Source organism: Gymnoscopelus microlampas (assembly GCF_963454915.1).
Source record: "Gymnoscopelus microlampas genome assembly, chromosome: 10".
Taxonomy (NCBI): Eukaryota; Metazoa; Chordata; class Actinopteri; order Myctophiformes; family Myctophidae; genus Gymnoscopelus; species Gymnoscopelus microlampas.
The window spans coordinates 12662498-12685453 of NC_139947.1; the positions used below are offsets into that span (position 1 = coordinate 12662498).

A 22956-nucleotide genomic window follows, 5' to 3' on the forward strand; every position below is an offset into this window, starting at 1 on the left:
AATTAATGGTGCTAATTAAAAATATTTACAAATTATCAATGGCACAGATTTGGGTTATCATCCTTGCTTTTGGGGGAAAAAGGTTTCCCACTATTTTGACTTATAGATTACATATAAGATCATGATTCCAGTGGTTAATCTAAAATGTTTAGGAAATCCAATGGTGCTAATTAAAGGGCAAGAGCACTTTGGTAGAGGTCTGGGTTGTGTAGTTACCTTGCCATGATGTAACTCCAAAGGTGGACAAGAAATCAAAAATAATTGCTCCATTGATTAGAAATTGATAATTCAAAATATGCTCCTCATTGACTTACATTGTACGGTAAAACAGCTCTCAAAGTCACTCTTTTAGCATGTAAACAAACACAAACAAAGTTGGTGTCCGGGTTTTCTTCTTAATAAAAATAGCAAAATCAACAGGAAGTTAACATTAAAAAAAAAAGAAAAAAAACAGTACTGGGTTTGGTGATGTTCTATATTGTCTGAATCAACTTTGTTTGTGTTTGTTTACATGCTTAAAGAGTGACTTTGAGAGCTGTTTTACGGTACAATGTAAGTCAATGAGGAGAAATTTAGAATTATCAATTTCTAATCAGTGGAGCAATTCTTTTTGATTTCTTGTCCACCTTTGGAGTTACATCATGGCAAGGTAACTACACAACCCAAACCTCTACCAAAGTGGTCTTGCCCTTTAAAATTTAGGTTTCTAATTAGAACAACAGTGTCGGCTGACTACACAGAGCTTATGGAGAGCACTGGCAGCTGGGAAGCATGTGCCTTTTTCTGTCCATATGAAGTCATGTTGCAACCCTACACCCCCACACTATACAGTGCAGTATTCACAAGACATGAGAAACATAGACAAGTACAAGAGTAAATGAGATGGAAAATCAAACAGACAAGCTGAGAATATCCAAGTTTGAAAAAGACATACTTTATTTCTTAGAATAGAATCTTAAATACTTTACTATGTAATTGGCAGGGACAAGTACCTCCATTTCAATACATATTTCTTTACAAAGAGGTTATTTTTATGTGGATTTTATAATGTATTTTGTATTGTTTTTTAAAGGTTTTCCTGTGTTTTCCTCCCTCCTCATTGGTTGTGATCTTCCTCCTTTGCCGACTCTCCTACATGTGTATTTAAACTGCTGAAGCTTGCTTTACTTACAGGCTAATGATGGAAAGTTGATTGATTTAGTATTTCTCAACGTAGTTACGGGCACAGAACTTCAGGGCCTCATCAATAAGGATGACGGGGAAGGAAAGCTTCAGGACAACCAGCCACTGCTCAACGTTCAAGTGAGTCAGATGGAAGACCATGGGCAGGGGATCCACATAGATGATCATGAAGTGCAGGGAGAAGGAGAGGGTCATGGCAGCAAGCAGCCAGAAGTTGACCCATGGGGGCATGCGGAGCAGAGACTGGTTCTCAGACAAGCTGTTGAGGGCGTTGAACATCTCAATGGTGACCAGCACAGACAGGGCCATGGTCATGGGAGCTTCAGCCTCAAATACCTCGCACTTAAGGTCAAAAAAGTCCTCATTGTCATCATGGCACTGCATGAAGTGGGACAGCTGGTAGAAGGTGACACCGGGACCCTCTGCATCATAAATGAACCAATAGGCAGCAGCACCAACAGTGGCAGCACCGACGTATCCACCAATAGCCATGTATCTGAAGAACAACCAGCCGGAGATGAGGGGCTCCTTGGGGGAACGTGGGGGCTTGCCCATGATGTCCAGGTCAGGAGGGTTGAAGCCCAGGGCGGTGGCGGGCAGACCGTCAGTCACCAGGTTGACCCACAGCAGCTGGACGGGGATCAGAGCCTCGGGCAGACCCAGGGCAGCAGTCAGGAAGATACTGAGAGGGTGGGAGGAAGGGTGGAATGTCAGGACATGTGGGAACAATTGCACAGTGGACAAAGCCAACATGAACTCAAAGAGGTAACACTTTACTTAAATGTCGGGTCTATAATGCGTTATAACCACATTAGTAATGCATTATGATGCACTTATAAGGCATTACAACACTTGGTATAAATGTCTATAATTATGCATGACAACTTATAACAAGGTTAGACTGAAGTATTATAACTTATAATAATATATTTTTTAAGTGATGGTCATAATGCATTATAAACTCAGTGGAACAGCACATTATAACTATCAGGTAACACTTTACTTAAAGGTTGGGTCTATAATGCATTATTATGCACGTATAATGCTTCATAACACTCGTTATAAATGTTTATAAGTATGCATAACAACTGATAACAAAAACACTTTATAAATAACTAAGTTATGGTAGTTATAATGTGCTGTAGCATTGAGCATAATAATGCATTATAACCAGCACTTATAATACGTTATTAACGTTGTTATGCATAATTATCAGCATTTATAATGAGCTTTATAATGCCTTATAAGCACATTATAATGCACTACAAACACGATTGTAATGTATTATAGAACCGACCTTTAAGCAAAGTGTTACCCAAAAGGGTAGCAAAGAAAATGGGAAAGGAGCATACAGAAGAGGAAGAAGACAATGAAATAAGATAATTAGATCAGTGGCCACTCACCAGACGACTTCCCCAACGTTGGAGGAGATGAGGTAGCGGATGAACTGCTTCATGTTGTTGTAGATAGCTCTGCCCTCCTCAACGGCAGACACAATGGAAGAGAAGTTGTCGTCAGCCAGGACCATCTCAGAGGCAGACTTGGCAACGGCGGTGCCAGAGCCCATAGCGATACCAATCTCGGCCTTCTTCAGGGCAGGGGCATCGTTTACACCATCACCGGTCATGGCAGTAATCTCATCGTAACCCTGCAGGAACCCCACAATCTTGGACTTGTGGGCTGGCTCCACACGGGCGAAGCAGCTGGCTCTGCGCACAGCTGGGCCCTGGTCGTCGCTGGGCAGATCGTCAAACTCACGTCCGGTGTAGGCCTTACCCTCAACATCCTCATCCTCAGTGAAGATGCCAATACGACGGCAGATAGCGATGGCGGTTCCCTTGTTGTCACCAGTGATCATAATGACACGGATTCCAGCGGCTCTGCACAGTTCAATGGCTGGAGTGACCTCCTTACGAGGGGGATCCAGCATACCAACGCAGCCAACAAAGGTCAGGTCAGTCTCATAGTCAGCAAACTTAGTGGCGTCCTCAAGGATCATCTCCTCAACCTTCAGGGGGGTGTCACGGGTGGCCAGGGCCAGACAGCGCAGGGTGTCACGGCCAGTACCCCACTCCTTGATCACACTCAGGATTTTTTCCTTAACAGCACCAGTCAGGGGCACGCGGGTGGTGCCAACGCGGACGTAGGCGCACCTATCAATCACACCCTCGGGGGCACCCTTCACGAACATCTTGGCACCGCAATCACCCTGAGAAGGGGTGCAGTAAGCGGACATGGACTTCCTGTCACGGGAGAACTCCAGGGTGAAGTTCTTCTTCATCAGCTGCTTGATCACTGAACAGCAGGCATTGGCCCTCTCAATCTTGTTCAGGTCCTTGACGCTAGAGTTGAACACGTTCATCTTCTCAACCAGGCAGCACAGGGCGGTCTCAGTAGCCTCACCAACCTTCTCATAGATCTTCTTGGACTCATTGTAGTCTAGAGAGGAGTCATTGCACAGGGCGCAGATGGTAGCCAGCTCAACAAGGCCGTCGTATGCGCTGCAGTTGGTCTTGGAACCTCCCTGGGAAACCTCGCCTTCAGGAGTGTACTTGGAGCCAGAGATGTCAAAGGCATCAAGGTCAACGTGGTCACCATCAACAGTCTTGATAATGAACATCTTGGTCACACACATCTGGTTGGTGGTGAGGGTGCCAGTCTTGTCGGAGCAGATGACGGAGGTGCAGCCCAGGGTCTCCACGGAGGGCAGGCTTCTGACAATGGCGTTCTTCTTGGCCATACGGCGGGTGCCCAGAGCCAGACAGGTGGTGATGACAGCGGGCAAACCCTCAGGGATGGCGGCCACAGCCAGGGCAATGGCGATCTTGAAGTAATAGACGGCACCACGGAACCAGGATCCTCCATGGACGGGGTCGTTGAAGTGGCCGATGTTGATAGCCCAGACAGCGATGCAGATAAGAGTGATGACCTTGGACAGCTGCTCGCCAAACTCGTCCAGTTTAGCCTGCAGAGGGGTCTTCTCCTGCTCAGTGGCGCACATCTGGTCACGGATTTTACCAATCTCAGTGGAAACACCGGTAGCCACAGCCACTCCAATGGCCCTGCCAGCGGCAATGTTGGTACCAGAGAAAAGCATGTTCTTCTTGTCCTGGTTGACAGCTCTGGGGTCGGGGACTGGCTCAGTGTGCTTGATCACACTGACAGACTCACCAGTAAGGATGGACTGGTCAACACGCAGGGTGGTGGACTTGATGGAAACAAGCCTGATGTCAGCGGGGACTTTGTCACCAACAGACACCTCCACAATGTCTCCAGGAACAATTTCTCTGGCCTTGATCATCTGCACGCTCTTTCTGTCAGAACGGTAAACCTTGCCCATCTCAGGCTCATACTCCTTCAGAGCCTCAATGGCGTCCTCAGCGTTACGCTCCTGCCATACTCCAACAACGGCATTGGCGATGAGGATGAGAAGAATGACGAAGGGCTCCACGAAGGCGGTGACAGTCTCCTCACCTTCCTCAAACCACGCCAGCACAAAAGAGATGCAAGCAGCCAGCAAAAGAATCCTGACCAGCAAGTCCTCAAACTGCTCAACGATCAGCTCCCAGATGCTCTTACCCTCCTCAGCGGGCAACTCGTTGGGGCCATACTTGGCGAGGTTCTTCTTGAACTGGTCAATTGTGAGGCCGGTGGCTTCGTTCACCCCAAAGTATGTCAGGCATTCTGCCGGGGGCTTGGTGTGTGCGTTCTCCATCCTTCCTGGAGCGGGCTTCTAACTGCGTCTATCCGTGCTCTTTAACTTCTTCGCGGTTATCTGCAGCTTTACACCTTTGGTCCACCGTTGCCTGAATGTGTGGCTCCCTCCAAACACTGGAGGACTTGACTGACTGAGAGAGCAGATTTTCAGGCTTTTATACCCCAGAGGGGCACATGACACGCCTCCCAAATAGACAGGGGGTGGGGTGGGGGTCTCAGGGAGGGTGGGTCTCGAGGTGGAGCAAAAGGGAGGTGTGAGGAGGAGGGCAGTCTTGGACATGGGGGGGGGGGTCTGGGGAGGAGGTGATGGGGACTAGTGACAGGGTGGGGTGGGGTGCGGGGCACTGGAGTGTGTGTGTGTGTGTGTGTGTGTGTGTGTGTGTGTGTGTGTGTGTGTGTGTGTGTGTGTGTGTGTGTGTGTGTGTGTGTGTGTGTGTGTGTGTTTGTGGGGGGGGGGGGGGGGGTATACCACACATGTAAATGAGATCTGTTTTTGGAACATGCATGGTCAGTGGAATAAGGAGAAAGGAGAAGGTGAGAGAGTAGGACAGAAGATCGTCCAAAGTGGATAGGGTGTGGGGGGTCATTGAGTGACAGCTCAACTGGTTGCTGCTGAAGAGGGGGCTGAGCCAGAGAGAGAGAAAACGACAGAAAGAGTGAGAGAATGAAGGAGGGAGACAGTGGCAGAAAGTTAATTTAGTACAATCTTTAGTGGGCCGCGGTTACACAGACCCATCCAGGGAAGTCAGTGTAGTACACAGACACACAACATGCATGAGTGCCAAAAGCAGGACGCACGGCTCAAATGGGTTTTGAGGAGGCTTTATGCAACATATTACCACAATCTAACTTTTTTGTATCATCATCATCATCATCATCATCACTCTGCAGTGCACAGCACTATGATATTTTTCGGAAGCTTTGTTTCAGCAAAGCAATACCAATACAAAGAAAAATATAAGCACCAACTAACCTAATTGAAATAAACTAAATGAAAGTATTTGAAAACATAAATAAGTCAAAGGAGGACACACTTTTATGAACAGGCTGATGACAGAAATGTGAGAATGATAAAAGAACAAAGTGAGTGCACTGTACTGCAGAGGAATGACTGCTGGCGGGGGGCTGGGAGCACAAGAATGCCAAGAGGAGAGCCGGCATGTCATAGATAGGGCTGTCACAATTACAAATTTGTTGACGATTAATTGTCACTCAAATAATTGCGATTAATGATTTAATTGTGTGTTTGGCATTAAACTTTGGAATATGAATAGAAATTTCAAAATTGTTAGGCTTTGTAATCAAAAATTGCACAGGGCAGATATGATAAATAACTTAAACATACAATGAAATGATTTACATATTTAATAATTTTATACATGTAAAAATAGCAGAAATAGCTGATCTACAAGCTTTCAAGACATCACGAAGTGGCGCGTTAAGATCTGCTATTTCTGCTTTTTTTAATATTTGAATATCTGTGAACATTTTTCACCATGGATCATGTTCTCTGGAACATTATCTCAAATAATAAATAATGATCTCAAATAATTGCGATTAGACGAGTATGTAATAATTGTGACTGGCCTAGTCATACAATCTCACCACAGAGGAGAGACCCCGGCTGCAGATAGAGACGGATCAAAATGTATTTATTTTTCTTTCTTTTTTTCTTTTCTTTTGATTTAGTTGTTTAGACATGTGAGATAGACACGTGATTAAGTAGAGCTAAATAAGAGCAAAGTTCTGCTCCTTTGCCAGTTTGTGATCATAATAGTCTCTTTGTGAGTAGTTTATGCTTTAGATCAGGGGTGGGCAGCATTTATTTCCAGAGGGCCATACTGACTTCGCTAAAATGAGTGAAGGGCCACACATTGTACAATTGAATTGAAACTTGAAACACATAGTGCTGAATGATGTTAAAACTGCATGAATTTGGTAGACATGCCAGACTACTTTAGAATAAGGTCCTTGCTTTCACAACAAGAATGTTCATCAACAAAATGTTGATCTTTCTTTATCTTTTTGTATCACTCTGGTGTACTCTGTAAGAGGTTACAATGAAAAGATTACATAAAACAATCCACGCCAATGCCGTATCTTATCTTACATGATATGCACCACTCCATAGGTCACTGATAAAACACATTGCAATCACATTGCATTCATTATATATGAACTCACGGCAGACTGTTTCACTGTTATATTAAAACATAAAACATACATACGGATGTAGGAATGCAGATGTTCTCAAATGGCAAATATTAATTACTATTAATTGGAGTTAAATTAATTTGTCTCAAAACCATTAACATATGGCATTTGACTTGGCGGGCCGGATTGAGATGGTCAAAGGGCAGGGTCCGGCCCCCGGGCCGTATGTTGCCCATGTGTGCTTTAGATGCATGGAGCATTGCTACTCCACTCATTGATTAATTAATAGGTATTTTTGTCAATCATTGGTTTGAATTAGCAAACATGGTCTCATAGTCCCACTAATTGTTTTTGCCATTGTATTTGATAGTCAAAAAGGTTCTGACATTTTCACTCCACTTATCGTAGAATGATTTTATGAAAGGATACGTCACCCTCTGAGAGTTGAAAGACGTTGGAGCGGTCTCAATAAGAAACTCTAGATGCTTGGCTTAAACCAAGATCTATTTCAGCTTGGCCTTTGAACTGGGATTGGACTACTTGCCTTCTGACTCTAAGCCTTCATAATGACATTGCGTTACGTTAGCTTTGGTGTTATTTTGAGTTAAGTTGTACTATGTTGTTAGTTGATTACTCAGTATAAAATGAAGCATCAGAATAGATATGAGAATTACCAAAATGACCATCATTTGTTGGTGACATCTAAATGTCACAAAATTGTAACATTGGATTGTCAATGGATGGTAACGCAACATTTGTTGTATTCTTATCTCACTGGCAAGTGCAACAACAAACTAACACACACACAGCTGTATTGTTAAAGCATGGCCTCTGGTGTCAAACAGGTGTTCCTGAAAAAAAAACACCTGTGGTCATTGCTCACCCCTTTCAACAGAAGGACAACTGGTGGCATCTATTCTTATTCTTAGTTTATATACTGTATAATTTTGTTTAATATATCAAATCTAGAAATGACATTATTGTAGTTACAGAGGTGTCAATATTGGCACAAATAATGGCACAGCCATTTGATGTATACAGTGTAGCTTTGTGGGAGTGTAAGAATTTATCAATTAATGACGACTGTCATTATTGCTTTAATTACACGTTACAATTTTCAATGCTGAGGTACTGAGCTAAGCTAGTATAATAGCCATAAATATCTTCAGGCACGGTTCATAAATATGCATATCTTGACCCTTGTGAATTCTCAGGTCAAACGAAGGTCAGAACAGCCTAAAATAATCATTCTCTGTGTTTTAAGACTAATATATACATTGAGCCTATTCAACGATCTAGATTTTTTAATATGAATACATGAAGAGACAGAGACAGATGATTTCTCTCATTTACACAATATTGTGTCATTTATTTACACAAACACAAACACATTTTTTCATTGTTTGTGAATTATTATGCCAGTTCTTTGTCTATGACAAATAAAATGTAAAAGTGTCCTGTAAGTCCATATGGGCTGGCCTTCCTTGGAAGCATGACACTTTAATAAAGAAAAAATCAAATCAAACACAAGCTGTAGACCAGTGTACACATCTCCATATAATAGGAAAAAAATAAATATATTCCATTCTATTGTAGAAAACGGGCTATGCCTACCCAACATTAAACTGAATCGGTTAAATTAACTGAAAACTACCAAGTAAAAGCTGGTTATCGTTGCTGGAAACCTTGTATGTACAAAGCAGTTACTTCTCAGAAAATGGAAGAAATTACATGATCCAATGGAGTTATTATTTGGTCACAAGCTCTTCTTAATACCTTTTGTTTGTTCAATATTTATAAAACCCACAGACAGACCTGACCACTTTCGGTGAATAATTTTTACACAAATAGCAAAAACATGCTCTAGCATCTCAAACGGTAGACCAGTCTATACATCATCCTCACTATCATCATTGCTGTCACTATAGCAAATGTATCTTGACAGTCTTTTTTTTTTTAAAGATATTTTTTGGGGCTTTTATGCCTTTATTTGGACAGGACAGTAGGCTGACAGGAAATGGGGAGAGATATGGGGGGGAGACATACAGCAAAGGTTGTCGGGAGCGGGAGTCGAACCCGCGACACGCTGTCATGCTGGATTACCAGCTTATATGGTATGCGCCTGGACCGCTAGGCCAGCAGACGCCCTATCTTGTCTTAATCATCTTGGCAGTCAGCACTACACTGACATAGCTCCGTACAGGGTAGCTCCACTGATCTGCATGAACATCTATGTGAAGAACAATCTGCTTTACAGTGACATCTGACCATCTCAATGATCGCCTCTGGTGCTGGGAGGGACTCAGTTGTAACTGGTTTCAGCTGGCCATCCTCGTCCTTGTAGTAGTCACTGTTGAGTGGGTCAAGGAACTCCTGCTGAGCAATGTGTGCCTGACTCCACACTCTGGCCTGGATATGGGCTCTTATTAGGACATGCTGCTTGAGAGCACCAAGTGTGGGTGGAAGCTTGTCCCCTTCTGCCATGTGTTTGCAGAATAAATGCCATCTCAGTTCAGGGATGTTTTCCATGTTGATCCCCTTCGGTGCATATAAACTTAGCTACTGTAGATAGCAGATCATATGTCACATCACTGGTTTGAGAAAGCATCTTCAGAGCCTCAAGGACATCATCACCAGCTTTGAGGTAGCTGTTCCACCAGGCAGATTTGCCTGTCCTAGAACATCTCTCAGTGTTGTCTGCTCCTGTAAAGGCATGAAATGCCGGCAAAGCTTTGGCTCGGTCTGCACCCAGAGTTTTCCATATTGGTGCCACTTCCAAAATCACAGATGGCCACTACAAGGACGAGGATGGCCAGCTGGAACCAGTTACAACTGAATCCCTCCCAGCACCAGAGGCGATCATTGAGATGGTCAGATGCCACTGTAAAGCAGACTGTTCTTCACATATATTTTCATGCAGATCAGTGGAGCTACTCTGTACGGAGCTATGTCAGTTTAGTGCTGACTGCCAAAATGATTAAGACTGTCAAGATACATTTGCTAGTGACAGCAATGATGATAGTGAGGATGATGTAGAGACTGGTGTACAGTTTGTGTTCTTGCTATTGTTACAGCTTGTTTTAGCTATTTGTGTAAAAGTTCTTCACCAAAAGTGGTCTGGTCTGTCTGTGGGTTTTATAAATATTGAATGAACAAAAAGTATTAAGAAGAGCTTGTGACTAAATAATAACTTCATTGGATAAGGTAGTTTTTTCAATTTTCTGAGAAGTAACTGCTTTGTACATACAAGGTTTCCACCCGACAGCAACGCTAACTAGTTTTTACTTGGTAGTTTTCAGTTAACTTAACCGATTCAGTTTAATGTTGGGTAGTGATGTGCCGTGACTGACCTGTCACTCTTGGTTCAACAAACCCTAAAGTCCAGTTTATAGACGACATACACAGAAATGACCGTTCACATGCGCAAGGCATCTTTATTGACAAACAAGGGAGACTCCCTTTATACTATGTGAATAAAAGAACAGCAAATTAATGATATTAAAACAATACGACCTGATATATCACAAAGGCAATTCGCTCCACATCTAGGTCTGCATGCAAACAAGCGTTCGGTTGAGCGCCTGGAGAATTTTGACGTTCTTATCTATAACATTCAGTATATCAAGGCCTTCCTTCTAACCGGAGCACAGCTACTGTGCTCCACACTCTATAAAGTAAAGGTTGACGGCCCAAGGTTCCACAATGGACCATCAGTAGGCATAGCCAGTTTTCTACAATAGAATGTTTTCTTTTATATGGAGATGTGTACACTGGTCTACAGTTTGTGTTTGTGTAAATATATGACACAGTCTTGTGTCAATGAGAGAAATCAACTGTCTCTGTCTCTTCAGATATTCATTTAAAAGATTCTAGATTGTTGAATAGGCTGAATGTAGTCTATAGCATTAGTCTTAAAACTCGATTATTTTAGGCTCTTTTGACCTTCTTTTGACCTGAAAATTCACAAGGGTCAAGATATGCATGTTTATGCGCCGGAGATATTTATGGTAATTAAAGCAATAATTACAGTCGCCATTCATTGATAAATAGATAGATAGATACTTTATTGTCCTTGCGGAAATTCATTTTGTAGCAAGCAGCCATCAGGATACAAAAAATCACAAAACATAACATAAATACACAATACATATCAGACAGATCAGACAATACATTGACAGTGCTACACAGCTCCTCTCTTACAGAGTGAAAACTAGAAAAGGCTTGTGGGAGTGTAAATGATTACACTCCCACAAAGCTACACTGTATACATCAAATGGCTGTGCCATTATTTGTGCCAATATTGACACCTCTGTATCCACAATAATGTCATTTATAGATTTGATATTATATTAAACCAAATGATATCCTACTATAATTCTAGTAACCTCTGTGCGTTTGTAGTGGAGGTGAAGCTACCCGGTTCTCCTCACTGGCTGGACCAATTGCTCTGATTTTGCACACAGCCATTGACCATTACCATCTGAACGCAACTGTGAAGCCCGTTTTTCAATTTCATCAAATCTCAGCTTCTTATTAGCGTTTTTGTGTCAAACACTGTCGCCATGGTTACGGGGCTGCCCAGCTATGGGACGAACTGCCTCCCGGGTTGCCAGATCATGTGCGCATATCCCCCCACGGATGCGCTGCGCCGACCGGGTATGGTCTAGTAGTGTATAAACAGAATAGATGCCACCAGTTGTCCTTCTGTTGGAAGGGGTGAGCAATGACCACAGGTGGTTTTTCAGGAACACCTGTTTATTCATTATGCAGAGCACCTTGAGTTCCTGTCCACAGAGGACGTCAGCCCCCCTGTGACATAAGGGCTGCCTGTTTTACTGCTGTTAAAACAAACACTAAATCATTATCACAGTGCCACTGATGAACTCAACTGTATAATCATTATTGACACCAGAGACCATGCTTTAACAATACAGCTGTGTGTGTTGGTTTGTTGTTGCACTTGCCAGTGAGATAAGAATACAACAAATGTTGCGTTACCATCCATTGACAATCCAATGTTACAACTTTGTGACATTTAGATGCCACCAACAAATGATGGTCATTTTGGTTTGGTTCTCATACTTATTCTAATGCTTAATTTTATACTGAGTAATCAACAAACAACATAGTGCAACTTAACTCAAAATAACACCAAAGCTAACTGCAATGACATTATATGATGGCTCAGAGTCAGAAGGCAGTAGTCCAATGGCAGTTCAGAGGCCAAGCTGAAATAGATCTTGAGTTTCAATAAGAAACTCTAGATCTAGAGTTTCTTATTGAGACCCCTCGAACGTCTTTCATAATCATTCTAAACTCTCAGAGGGTGACGAGTCCTTTCATAAAATCATTCTAATGTTCTTCCTCCTCCATTTTCCACTTCCAGTGCAGTGGGCAATTAATGTGTGAGAACATTCATGATGAGCTCTGCAGGTTTTTATTGAGGTGTCCTTGACTCACTGATGAGCACTCTGAAAAGATGGATAAAAAACAAAAAAAAAAGGAATAGGAATGAGACAAAGTTGTGTTGCGTGCTACACTTTTCCCCAGCCAGAAACATTGTCAAACACATTTCCTGTCAGCTGATAATGTGATAACACAGCTAAACAAAGCATTCTCTTCAAAGACATCACAGGAATAGGAGGTGGATGGAAGAAATTGTCCTGTTGCTTTATTTTCCCCCTTCTGCAGACTTGACTGTCAATGTCAGAAATGTCTCACCTTAAGCAGGAAAAGCCTGCTCATAGTTTCTTTGTTCACCCTGCTCACCATCCAACTGCAGTGCAGATGTCTTACTCACCATATCACTTTTTGCGTTCAGATGCCTCCACTCTTTCTGTCATGCTCATCAAACAGACAGCCAGACAGCCAGCCAGCCAGCCAGCCAGCCAGCCAGCCAGCCAGCCAGCCAGCCAGCCAGCCATAGGAGGCACAAAGTGGGTTTTCTAGCCCACCAGTACAGAGAGAGAGATGAAAGGGGGTGGGGTGTGAGTCAGATGAAAGGGGGGTGGGGTGTGATGGAAAATGGGGTATATTGAGAGTGGGATTGAAAGTACGCTGTCAGTAAGACAAAAATATTTAAATCCACTTTAATTGTCTCCTATTCTTCGTCCTCTCAAAGGAACTGTTAACAGTAACTGAATATAACAGATGAGAAGCCACACATATGGCAGATAATCAATTTATTTCAATTATCCGACTATAAAGCATGTGAGCGTGTAGGTGTCAGCTGACCCGGTTTTGACGTATTACAACATCACTTAAAAGCTCCACTCCAGTGAAATAGTATCCTCAGTATAGCTGCGGTCGTATTCATACATTTAACACTGCACGATGGAGAACCACATGGCGGAACATTCACTTTTGACGCAGAGAATCTATAACCTAAAGTAGGGCAATCCAATTGTACCATTAGCCACTGATGTATGTTTGTCAGAATGCACAGCTGTGTTTTGCCACTGCAAGGAGGCAGCAGTATTGAGCCTGGTTTTGCTTATTAGAGCCCAGATGAATAATTCCATTGGGCCTTGACTCGGCTGGAGGAGATCTAAAGATGCTCTGTGCTGCTGGATGCATTCCAAACAATTAGTGGTGTGCACCCTGAACACAGCCTTTTAGCATTCAATCAATCTGCTTTTTCTTTTCACTCTTCTCATTATTGTTCCGCTTCTGATCTGTTGTTCGCTCTGTTCTCAATGTTACTGTGTCGCTCCACTACCAGCGGACTGAATGGAACTTCAAAGGCCTTCATTATGACTTAAGTAGCCGGAGGACAAGCTGAGATCTATAGAAGGAACCATTTTCAGAGGAAGGAAATTGATTACTGCGTTAATCTTTTAGGACGTGTGAGAAAAGGGAGAGATAAGGCGCTGAACTCATTTGGAGTATTTCGGTGTTGCCTCGACAGAAAATACAGGGTGAAAATGGGGTTGTGTAATTTTATTTTTCTGTAAGGTCTGTATCTGTAATGTATCTAGTCCAGGGGTCTTCAACGTTTTTTCAGGCCAAGGACCCCTTAGCTGAGAGAGAGATGAAGCAGGGACTCCCACTACTTATTGGATCCATGTTAAATATATGTCAATACTTTGTAAACTTGACCTTTGGCTCGGTACTTGATCTGCTCTTTTTTACCTGTACACCAAACCTCAGCCGAGCTACAAGCTCACTGCGCGTTGCAGACGCGTTGTGAGCCTGTAGATCAGCTGTTTTCAGCTAATGTTCCCCCCAGAATAGGGGGACAACTAAAGTCTCTATGACACACAGATTTGGCGCAAAATCTGTGTGTGATAGAGACCCCTAGGGGTCCCGCACCCCCTGTTGAAGACCCCTGATCTAGTCTCAAAGGGCAGACAGCCAAACCGCTGCACAGCAGGAAGCAGTGTGTGACAGGGACAGAAAGATGGCAGCCAGTATATCCCGAGAATCCCCCAGACAGAGAGAGCAATCTCTGGACACATCATGATCCACCTCAGTGAACCTTCACTCCCACACACGCACACACACACCCTCTCACGTGTACCCACGCGCGCACACACACACACACACACACACACACACACACACACACACACACACACACACACACACACACACACACACACACACACACACACACACACACACACACACACACACACTCACACTCAACCACAATATAGGTGTCAGGTTTCTTGGTGTCAGCATTTATCAGGGCAGACAGAGACAAAAGGTCCAGATAACAGCAGAGTTGCTGGTCAGCATCGTCAAGACCACTCGGTATTGATTCCAGTTCTACACTACTGCGCTCAGTATTGATCTCAGTACTACGCTCAGTACTGATCCCATTACCACAGTGCATCATCCACACTACACATAATGTATATGTACATGCACCAATGTGTTAATACTAGATGGGTTAAAGACCATAACTAATGTACTAATGTACTTGTTTCTCCCCCGCACCTGTTGCAACACAACTCGTCCAGCTGCCTTTATCATTACTCATTCAGCAAGAAACAACTTCTCTCTGTGTGTGTGTGTGTGTGTGTGTGTGTGTGTGTGTGTGTGTGTGTGTGTGTGTGTGTGTGTGTGTGTGTGTGTGTGTGTGTGTGTGTGTGTGTGTGTGTGTGTGTGTGTGTGCGCGCATTGTTTTGTCGCCAATAAAGCCCCATTGAATTGAATTGAGAGTGAGGGGGGGGGGTGGAATGATGGAAGTGATAGAGAATGTGCTGAGGTAGTGTTTGTCAGGTAAATGATGAGGTTGAAGGCAGTATAACAGACGTGCTAATGGTCATGAAGCTATAAAACAGTGTGTGAAGTGTCTGTCCCAGCAGACTGGAGGGTTGAGGTGGCACTAAGACTAACTGCTGTGGAATGGTTATGGCCGCCATTACAGTACAACCAACGCCTCTGCATCTTTAACAAGGATCATTGTACAGAGAAAGATGACCCAGGAGACGGCTAGTTCTCTGTGTGTGTGTGTGTGTGTGTGTGTGTGTGTGTGTGTGTGTGTGTGTGTGTGTGTGTGTGTGTGTGTGAGAGAGCTTGTTCTGTGTGCGTGCGTGTGTGTGTGTGTGTGTGTGTGTGTGTGTGTGTGTGTGTGTGTGCGTGCGCGTGTGTGTGTGTGTGCAGACATAATGTGTATGCATAGATGTGTATCCTCGTTATGGCAAAAATCATATAACGTACGCTCATGTGTCTGCATATGAGGGCTCATGGGAGGGAGGCTGTGTGCCATGTTTGCTAAAAGGACACTGTCATCTTAAATAACGTTCACAGGCCCATAATCTCCCCTGATCACTGTAGGTACCACAGTTATAGAGAGAATACAGCTGGCTGCTATGCAAAACAACCCATCCCTCTCCCTTGTTCATACGGTTGTAGCATTAGTGCTAATGTAGTATTATTAGTATTTTATAGATGTTTATCTGTAATGCTTTAGCATCGATTCCTGCTTGTTCCCACAGAAACTTTATGAACAGACACTTTGTTCAGGAGACGATTGTTCCTGTTTGCTATTTGCATGAGACACTTTTGTTCGCATAGGTAGAGGAAGCTAGCCTGTCATGCAGCCATGAATACATGGAGACATGCAGCTGTGCACGTACTGGAATGACACTCATGGACACTCCAGCATCTGTGCATGCATGTGTGTCAGTGTTTTGGAAAACACGCCATATACTGTATGAAACATTCTGACAAACCAAGCTTTTAGAGATCATTTTGCTCACTGCAGGATTTAAAATGTGAGGCTGGAGCTTTGGTGTTTTTATCTGCAAAGGAGGAAGAGAGAGAGAGAGGAACCAAGGTATCAGTCCTTTAGCTGCTAATTCATTCCAGTTCCTGTGGTTTGGGTCCTATCTCACTCTGTTTACTGCCCTGTGTAGATCTGATAGCATCCGGACAGAAGACAGGAAGACTTAATTGTTGTAGTACACCCAGTAATTATTGAGCCTCCTGAGGTCTTAGACAAGGACAGTTTAGAAGTGAATCAGAGCGAGTCTATTCAATTAATCTCAATTCACATCATACAGATGGGTTGGGGTGCAGCCTGTTTCACCTAATGGCCATCTGCTTTATATCTTTAAGGCAATCTCTATGGAGCAAATGTACATTAGGACCCGATGTCTATTCTGCCCTTCTTGGGTTGAAGAATATGAGTGTGTGTTGTCTTTAGTCTTGTCTTTAGATTGAATATGGAATATGCTACAGTTTTGAGCAGTGGTTTTCAAACCTTTGAATATTTGGTGTCAAACTCTTGACACATATTGTCCCACATATTGTCCCAAATAACTACAAAATATTTGTTTAAAAAAAACACTCCTCTCTGATTACACTCCAACTGTAGTCACCCAGTGGTGTACACTGATGTACAATGGTGTACTGTGACTTACAGTGATGTGCAGGATGTACAGTGATTTAATAGTGGTGTACTGTGATGTACCGTGATTTAATAGATGTACAGTGAGTGGTGTACAGTGATGTATAGGGGTGTATATTCAACCCACAAAAGCCTAGTCCCTCATAATGGAGTGCCTAAAGACGGGGTGCCGTGATTTTCAGTGCCCCCCCCCCCCCCCCCAAAAAAAAACATAATCATCAGGTATTATGGTTATACTAGGAGGAAGATTTTTTTCAAAAAAGTGTACAGAAAGTGTTAAAATTATGTTTTTATGTGGACACACCTCCAGTTCATTAAGTATACCTGGTTCTCACCTTAACACCTCCTCCACCACCATAGCACCACCCACCTGTCCTAGTCCCTCCTCCTCCTCATGCCCACACCGGTTGTGTTATGATAATGAGGGGGAGGGTATATTTTTACTGTGTCATTGAATGGCTGTTTTTCTATTGGCACGTTTGACCCTCAAGGTTTCAGCCTCCAGGAAGAAACTCAAAATAGTCAGAGAAGACATAAAACACCATAAAAACAACACCAGGGGGCTTAATGAAGTTCTATCAACCTCATAGACACATGAAAAACAGAAAAGGTGCAAAACCATGGCACCACCTCTTTAACAAAGATTTTTAATGGGATCATAATCAAGGTCCAAAAAAATGGGGAACAGAGAATAATGCAGAATAATTTAATTCTATCCCTGTACTGAGCAGCTCATTGCACACTGTCTCAGCAGACAGATGGATATTGCTCCATCGTCCCAGACTCTAGCCCACCGTCTCACCCCTAACCCCCTCCCCCTCCAGCATGTCCAAGTTTGACAAGAGATGGCTTCTCTGTCTCTGGGCTCATTGTTAATTCATCAGATGCTATTTGTACTAGGCAGGAGTTAGAGAATGATTCCTTTTACTTTTAAACCCATTTTTCAGTGATTTTTGTTTTCGTAGTTACTGCTCTTTACCTTGGCAGGGCAGAATTGTTCTAAAACATTTTTATGACCCCCAAATTTGTGCCAGGGATCGCCATAGGAAAAGATTCCTGTTGTTAACTATTACCAAGAGTATTCAATTTTTTTCAACAGGTAGTATCGCGATGTGTTTTGTGCTTGTAGATCGTCTATTTTTGAATAGTTAAACTGTTCCTCATTTTGCTGGGCACCCCCTGAAACCCCTGGTCCCTGGACCCCACTTTGAGAACCACCCCTCTAGCAAGGGCACTGGATACCCTCCCCCTTCCCTGTAATATATGAAAATATGCATGAAAGAAAACGTGTTTCATCTCTTAGTTACACCAACATTGTTCTTGTGTAACTTATGCGCCTGGCGCATCACGGCCTCAATTAGTCATTGGTGCGTTTTGGGCAATGCACTTTGTGCTGGGTGCTAAGCAGCATTGCGACACATTGCGCCAGGCAAAAGATGGGGCCCTATGTCTGGGAGAATTATATTATTCCCAGTCCTGGCGTGCAGTGACTCTAGTATCTATAATTAACTTTTCAGTAAAATGTGTTCGGGTGAATACTGTAAGGTGTGTTTGGCTGAATACTGTCTGTAAGGTGTTTTGGGTGAATACTTTAGGTGTGTTTGGGTGAATACTGTAGGTGTGTTTGGATGAATACTGTAGGTGTATTTAGGTGAATACTGTAGGTGTATTTGGATGAATACTGTAGGTGTGTTTGGGTGAATACTGTAGGTGTATTTGGATGAATACTGTAGGTGTGTTTGGGTGAATACTGTAGTTGTATTTAGGTGAATACCGTTGGTGTGTTTCGGTGAATACTTGAGGTGTATTTGCACTTCAGAGCACTCCTGTGAGAGACACTTCAAGTAATGCCAGTAGTAATTGGTTCTCCAAATTTGAGTGTTGCTGTTGCAAAGACTAATTTGAAAACAGCCTCTGTTGGCTTGGCCGTGAGCCCGTGACATTACATTGTATATTAGCATGCTGGCATTGATTCTGATGTCTGAGGATTTTTTAATGATGGTGTGCTTTTAATTGTTTCTAATTGTACTTGCATTGAATAATGTGTGCATGTGTTGGACACTCACAGTACAGCAGGAAAAAGGCCCTGGCGTCCACACAAGAACGCTACGAATGGCACTTGATGTCACAAAGGCGGACCACATCAGAAACATGGACCTCCATTGAGGCCTCCTGTGGGTCACAGACAAAGGTCAGGCACCCGGAACTGGTAGCAAGCGAACTGACACTGTGGGAGCTACCCAAAGCGCACAGCTAGGTGGGGGAATAGGCACACCACCTACATAAACACACTGCGGTGTGACAGCAGAGTTAGCAACACTGCAGATTCAGGAGTCCTAAGTTGGTGTCGGCTAGCCTGCACTCTCACATGGCATTGCATGTGTGCGTGAGACACTCTCACTCTCTCTCTCTCTCTCTCTCTCTCTCTCTCTCTCTCTCTCTCTCTCTCTCTCTCTCTCTCTCTCTCTCTCTCTCTCTCTCTCTCTCTCTCTCTCTCTCTCTCTCTCTCTCTGAATGGGAGAACTGGGTGGCCATCATGAATTTGACGTTTGTGTCAAAGTTCAACATTTTGAGACTGGCTGGGGATTTAAAGCTAATGGTGGAGGTAGAGGCAGGGTTTAGGGGAGAGAAAATAAGAGTTGATTTCACTGTCTCCACTGCTACCCAACTCCCATCTGGCCAAAGCTATAGGGCTAGGCTCTGTGCATACTGTAACTGTAGTCCCAGGTTTTCTGTTCCAGTACATTTTCCCATACTGTATCTCCTTTCGATTAGTCTGATTGGCTCGTTTAATTGATTGCTGCCAAGCCAATCAAACAAAGCTACGGGAAAGTGAACAGGACACGGGTTTGTCACCTTCTGGAAATCTGGGACCACAGTTACTGTATGCAGAGCCTATTGTCTCCTCTCTCACAAAGTGATGCAGTATCATGGACAAGAACAAGAAATAACCAGTTTCACTGCTATCAATGCAGCCAGTCAATGCAGCCACAAACTCACCATTTTATAGCAGCATAAACAAAAGTGCTTTGTGCTTTCTTTGTCAGACTGCGAGGCAACTGAATGGATAGATCAATGATTGTATGAAAACAAGCTGTGCACGTGTGCATCTTTGTCTGTCTCTTTATGCTTTCATGTGCATCGAGGGCTCCAGTTACACCCAGTAATTACAGCACAGAGATATGCTCATTATGTGTGTGCCATCACTCCAGACTACTGCGATAAGAGAGAGCAAATGAAGTTAGCACCATACACACACACACACACACACACACACACACACACACACACACACACACACACACACACACAAATGGAGACACTAATTAGGCTGTTACTTTAGTTTATACAATTTAGTTTGAACAATTTAAAATTGTACGCAAAAACACATAATGTGATGTGAGACAGTTTGATTTAATTAAGAATGGGCTGTGATTGAACGGTGCTTTCCAAGTGATATCAGGCATTGTAGTGAGTATGATAATGTTTTAATCTTTTGAAACAAGAGTTACAGTTCACTATAGCAGTGCATCAGAAGATACAGTATCTGTAACATGGCACCGTTATCTGTTCATTTGATTCACTATGATGCTTGCACTGCCACTGACAAGACTTTCGTCTCTGTCCAGCTGTGTTTCAGTAAAGACCTCTACACACTGTACGATATTTGACCCGATTTCACTATCGGGGATATTTTTTGGTGTTCGCCGACAAAACCACCGATCTCAGTTAAGATCGTGCATCCCTTGGCGAGGTGTTGATCACGCAGTGTGTAAGGTACTGTAGAGGTCTTAAAGACCTCTACACACTGTACGATATTTGAAATGGTCGCCGAGTGAACAGATCGTTAAGCATTTCACATTGCACGAGTTTCTCTCTTGAAATCGGGCTAAATATATCATTGTGATTCTCGCACGATTGATTGGTCGGCTCACTGATTGCAAGATATTTCACCACAATGTTATCCCGACCCAATACATACATTTGTTTTTATTACAAACGTCTCACGAAAACGTGAAAGGCTCCCGTGATATATGCGCGAGCCGCGAGACTGAGACAGGACGCTAATGATTGACATTAAATAATTCTCAATTTCTCTGTATCTCTCTCTCTCTCCCTCTCTGAAACAAACGTTTCAAAAGCCAACCAGGGTGCAATTCAGATTAGAAGCAGTGTTGCCGTGTCTGCTTATTATAAGCGAGTTGCTTGTAAAAAATATTGGTGGTTGCGTTTCTTTTTAGCTTATTTCCAAAGTGTAGTTTCTTATTTGGCTTTATTTCTTAATGCTGTTTTTTTTCTTTGAAAATAGCTGCGACGCGTTGTGAGCTTGTAGATCGGCTATTTTATTTGTATATAGGTTTAAAGTGCTCATGCAGCCTATAGTCGCTTTTTTTGGGCTTGTTTTCATAGACCTGGTTGCTTATTTCTCGCACAAAACCTGGTAATACTGTTCAGAGATACGTGGGTCACACACACACACACACACACACACACACACACACACACAGCTCTCTCTCTCTCTCTGTCTGCAAGCCCTTTTCCTCTCTAATAATAGCAGCCCCATCGTCGAGCAGGCTCGCTCACTCTATCAATCTGTTTTATCATGTTTAACTAATACAGGACTGGACTGTCTGGACGGTAATATTGCGGTTCTATGCGGGAGACTAGCCACGGTGCGTGGCTGTAATGTGCTCTCATTGGCTGTAGCGTGCACTAGATCGGGACCGATAGCCCGAATTATCTAACAAGTTTGAAATCTAAAAGTTCGGAGTACCTTACACACTGCACGATCTACACCTCGCCGAGGGATGCCCGATCTTAACTGAGATCGGTGGTTTTGTCGGCGAACACCAAAAAATATCCCCGATAGTGAAATTGGGTCAAATATCGTACAGTGTGTAGAGGTCTTAAGTGATAGACTGAGACGGAGACAGCAGGACCATGGGAGACTGTTATTACTTTCCGCACAGCAGTCGCCCATATCTATGAGAGAGTGCGAATTAAACTTTCTCTATTCTTCATCCTGGAATCATCAGTTGTGCTGGCAGTTTGCAGGGACGATTCAGTCATTGAATTTAATGTATGTTATATTTGCTTAGACGGGCACACATTGTGCCACTGTCTCAGGCTATGCAGGCGCTTCCCTCCCCGCTGACACACTTATTGTGCTCTGTTGTCACAGATCTAATTATCTGTTTTCAAAGTGTTGTGCTTTATGATTTTTCTCCCAGCTTATTGCACAGCCCCCTCCCCATACCCCTTCTCTCTCCTTGCACAACCATAACGTTAAGCATCGTCTTTAGCGGCTTAGTCGTAACTAAGCATCTGTCGGGTGTCTGATGCACAGCAAGGGCACGCTCAGTCACAAATCATATTCCGGTGCGACTCAAAATAAATGAGGCTCATTGCTACCCAGGGAGTCGAGTTTTAATGTTTGCCATTTGTTTATTTGTTTGTTCGTTTGTTTGATGTTGAACAGCGGTGGTAATTAGTATCACGACCGTTACTGTGACGTTATCGTCGACTTGATGCTCTGTAGCGAGATACGCAGAAAAGCACACAGGAAAATGATTTTACTCCTCTTCCTCCTCGTGTCTGTGAGCAAAATAAGGAGGCAGTGCAGAGGTGGAGGCCATCTCACTGGGGTCCACATGCTGTATCATGAAACGATAGCAGGAGACAGAAAATACTGGGAGGGTAGTACTTCTCTCATTACGTGTTCTTTGAGGGAAACTTTTCTCATCTCTATAACGGCTCACAGTTCCTTTTCTGCCTGCATGTGCGGCGTAGATGGAGAGCAAAGAGAGAGGTTTCTGACCAATGGTGAGCTCTTTGACATGGTCTGAGGGCTGTGTTAGCAAGCTGCTTGTCTTTGTGTGGATTAAACGACCAAATCAAACCGCACCATACTGGAGTCTTTCTCGGCGGACACCCACAGTCTCCACGCATTATGTTCAGCCCTGTTTGCTTGCAACCGCTTCGCCTCTCTCCTATCACGGCGCCCTGCTATCCACCTCGTCTTTCATGTGCCAAGAGACACCGCT

At 43.5% G+C, this 22956-nt stretch overlaps 2 protein-coding genes across 2 annotated transcripts in view; one reads left to right on the plus strand and one right to left on the minus strand.

Annotated features, from left to right (window-relative positions):
• The window catches only part of LOC311052802 (cadherin-4-like), a gene marked incomplete at its 3' end in the record, with an annotated part of 305420 nt that overhangs the window by 160089 nt on the left and 122375 nt on the right, over window positions 1-22956 (plus strand). The gene's annotated exons all lie outside the window — the stretch shown is intronic.
• On the minus strand, window positions 1183-5013 carry LOC311052800 (sarcoplasmic/endoplasmic reticulum calcium ATPase 1). Its single transcript, XM_084068010.1, has 2 exons — window positions 2586-5013; window positions 1183-1864 (listed from the first exon to the last, which is right to left on the minus strand). Exons 1-2 carry the CDS (start codon window positions 4895-4897, stop codon window positions 1198-1200), a joined length of 2979 nt encoding a protein of 992 aa, XP_083924136.1. The 5' UTR covers window positions 4898-5013; the 3' UTR covers window positions 1183-1197.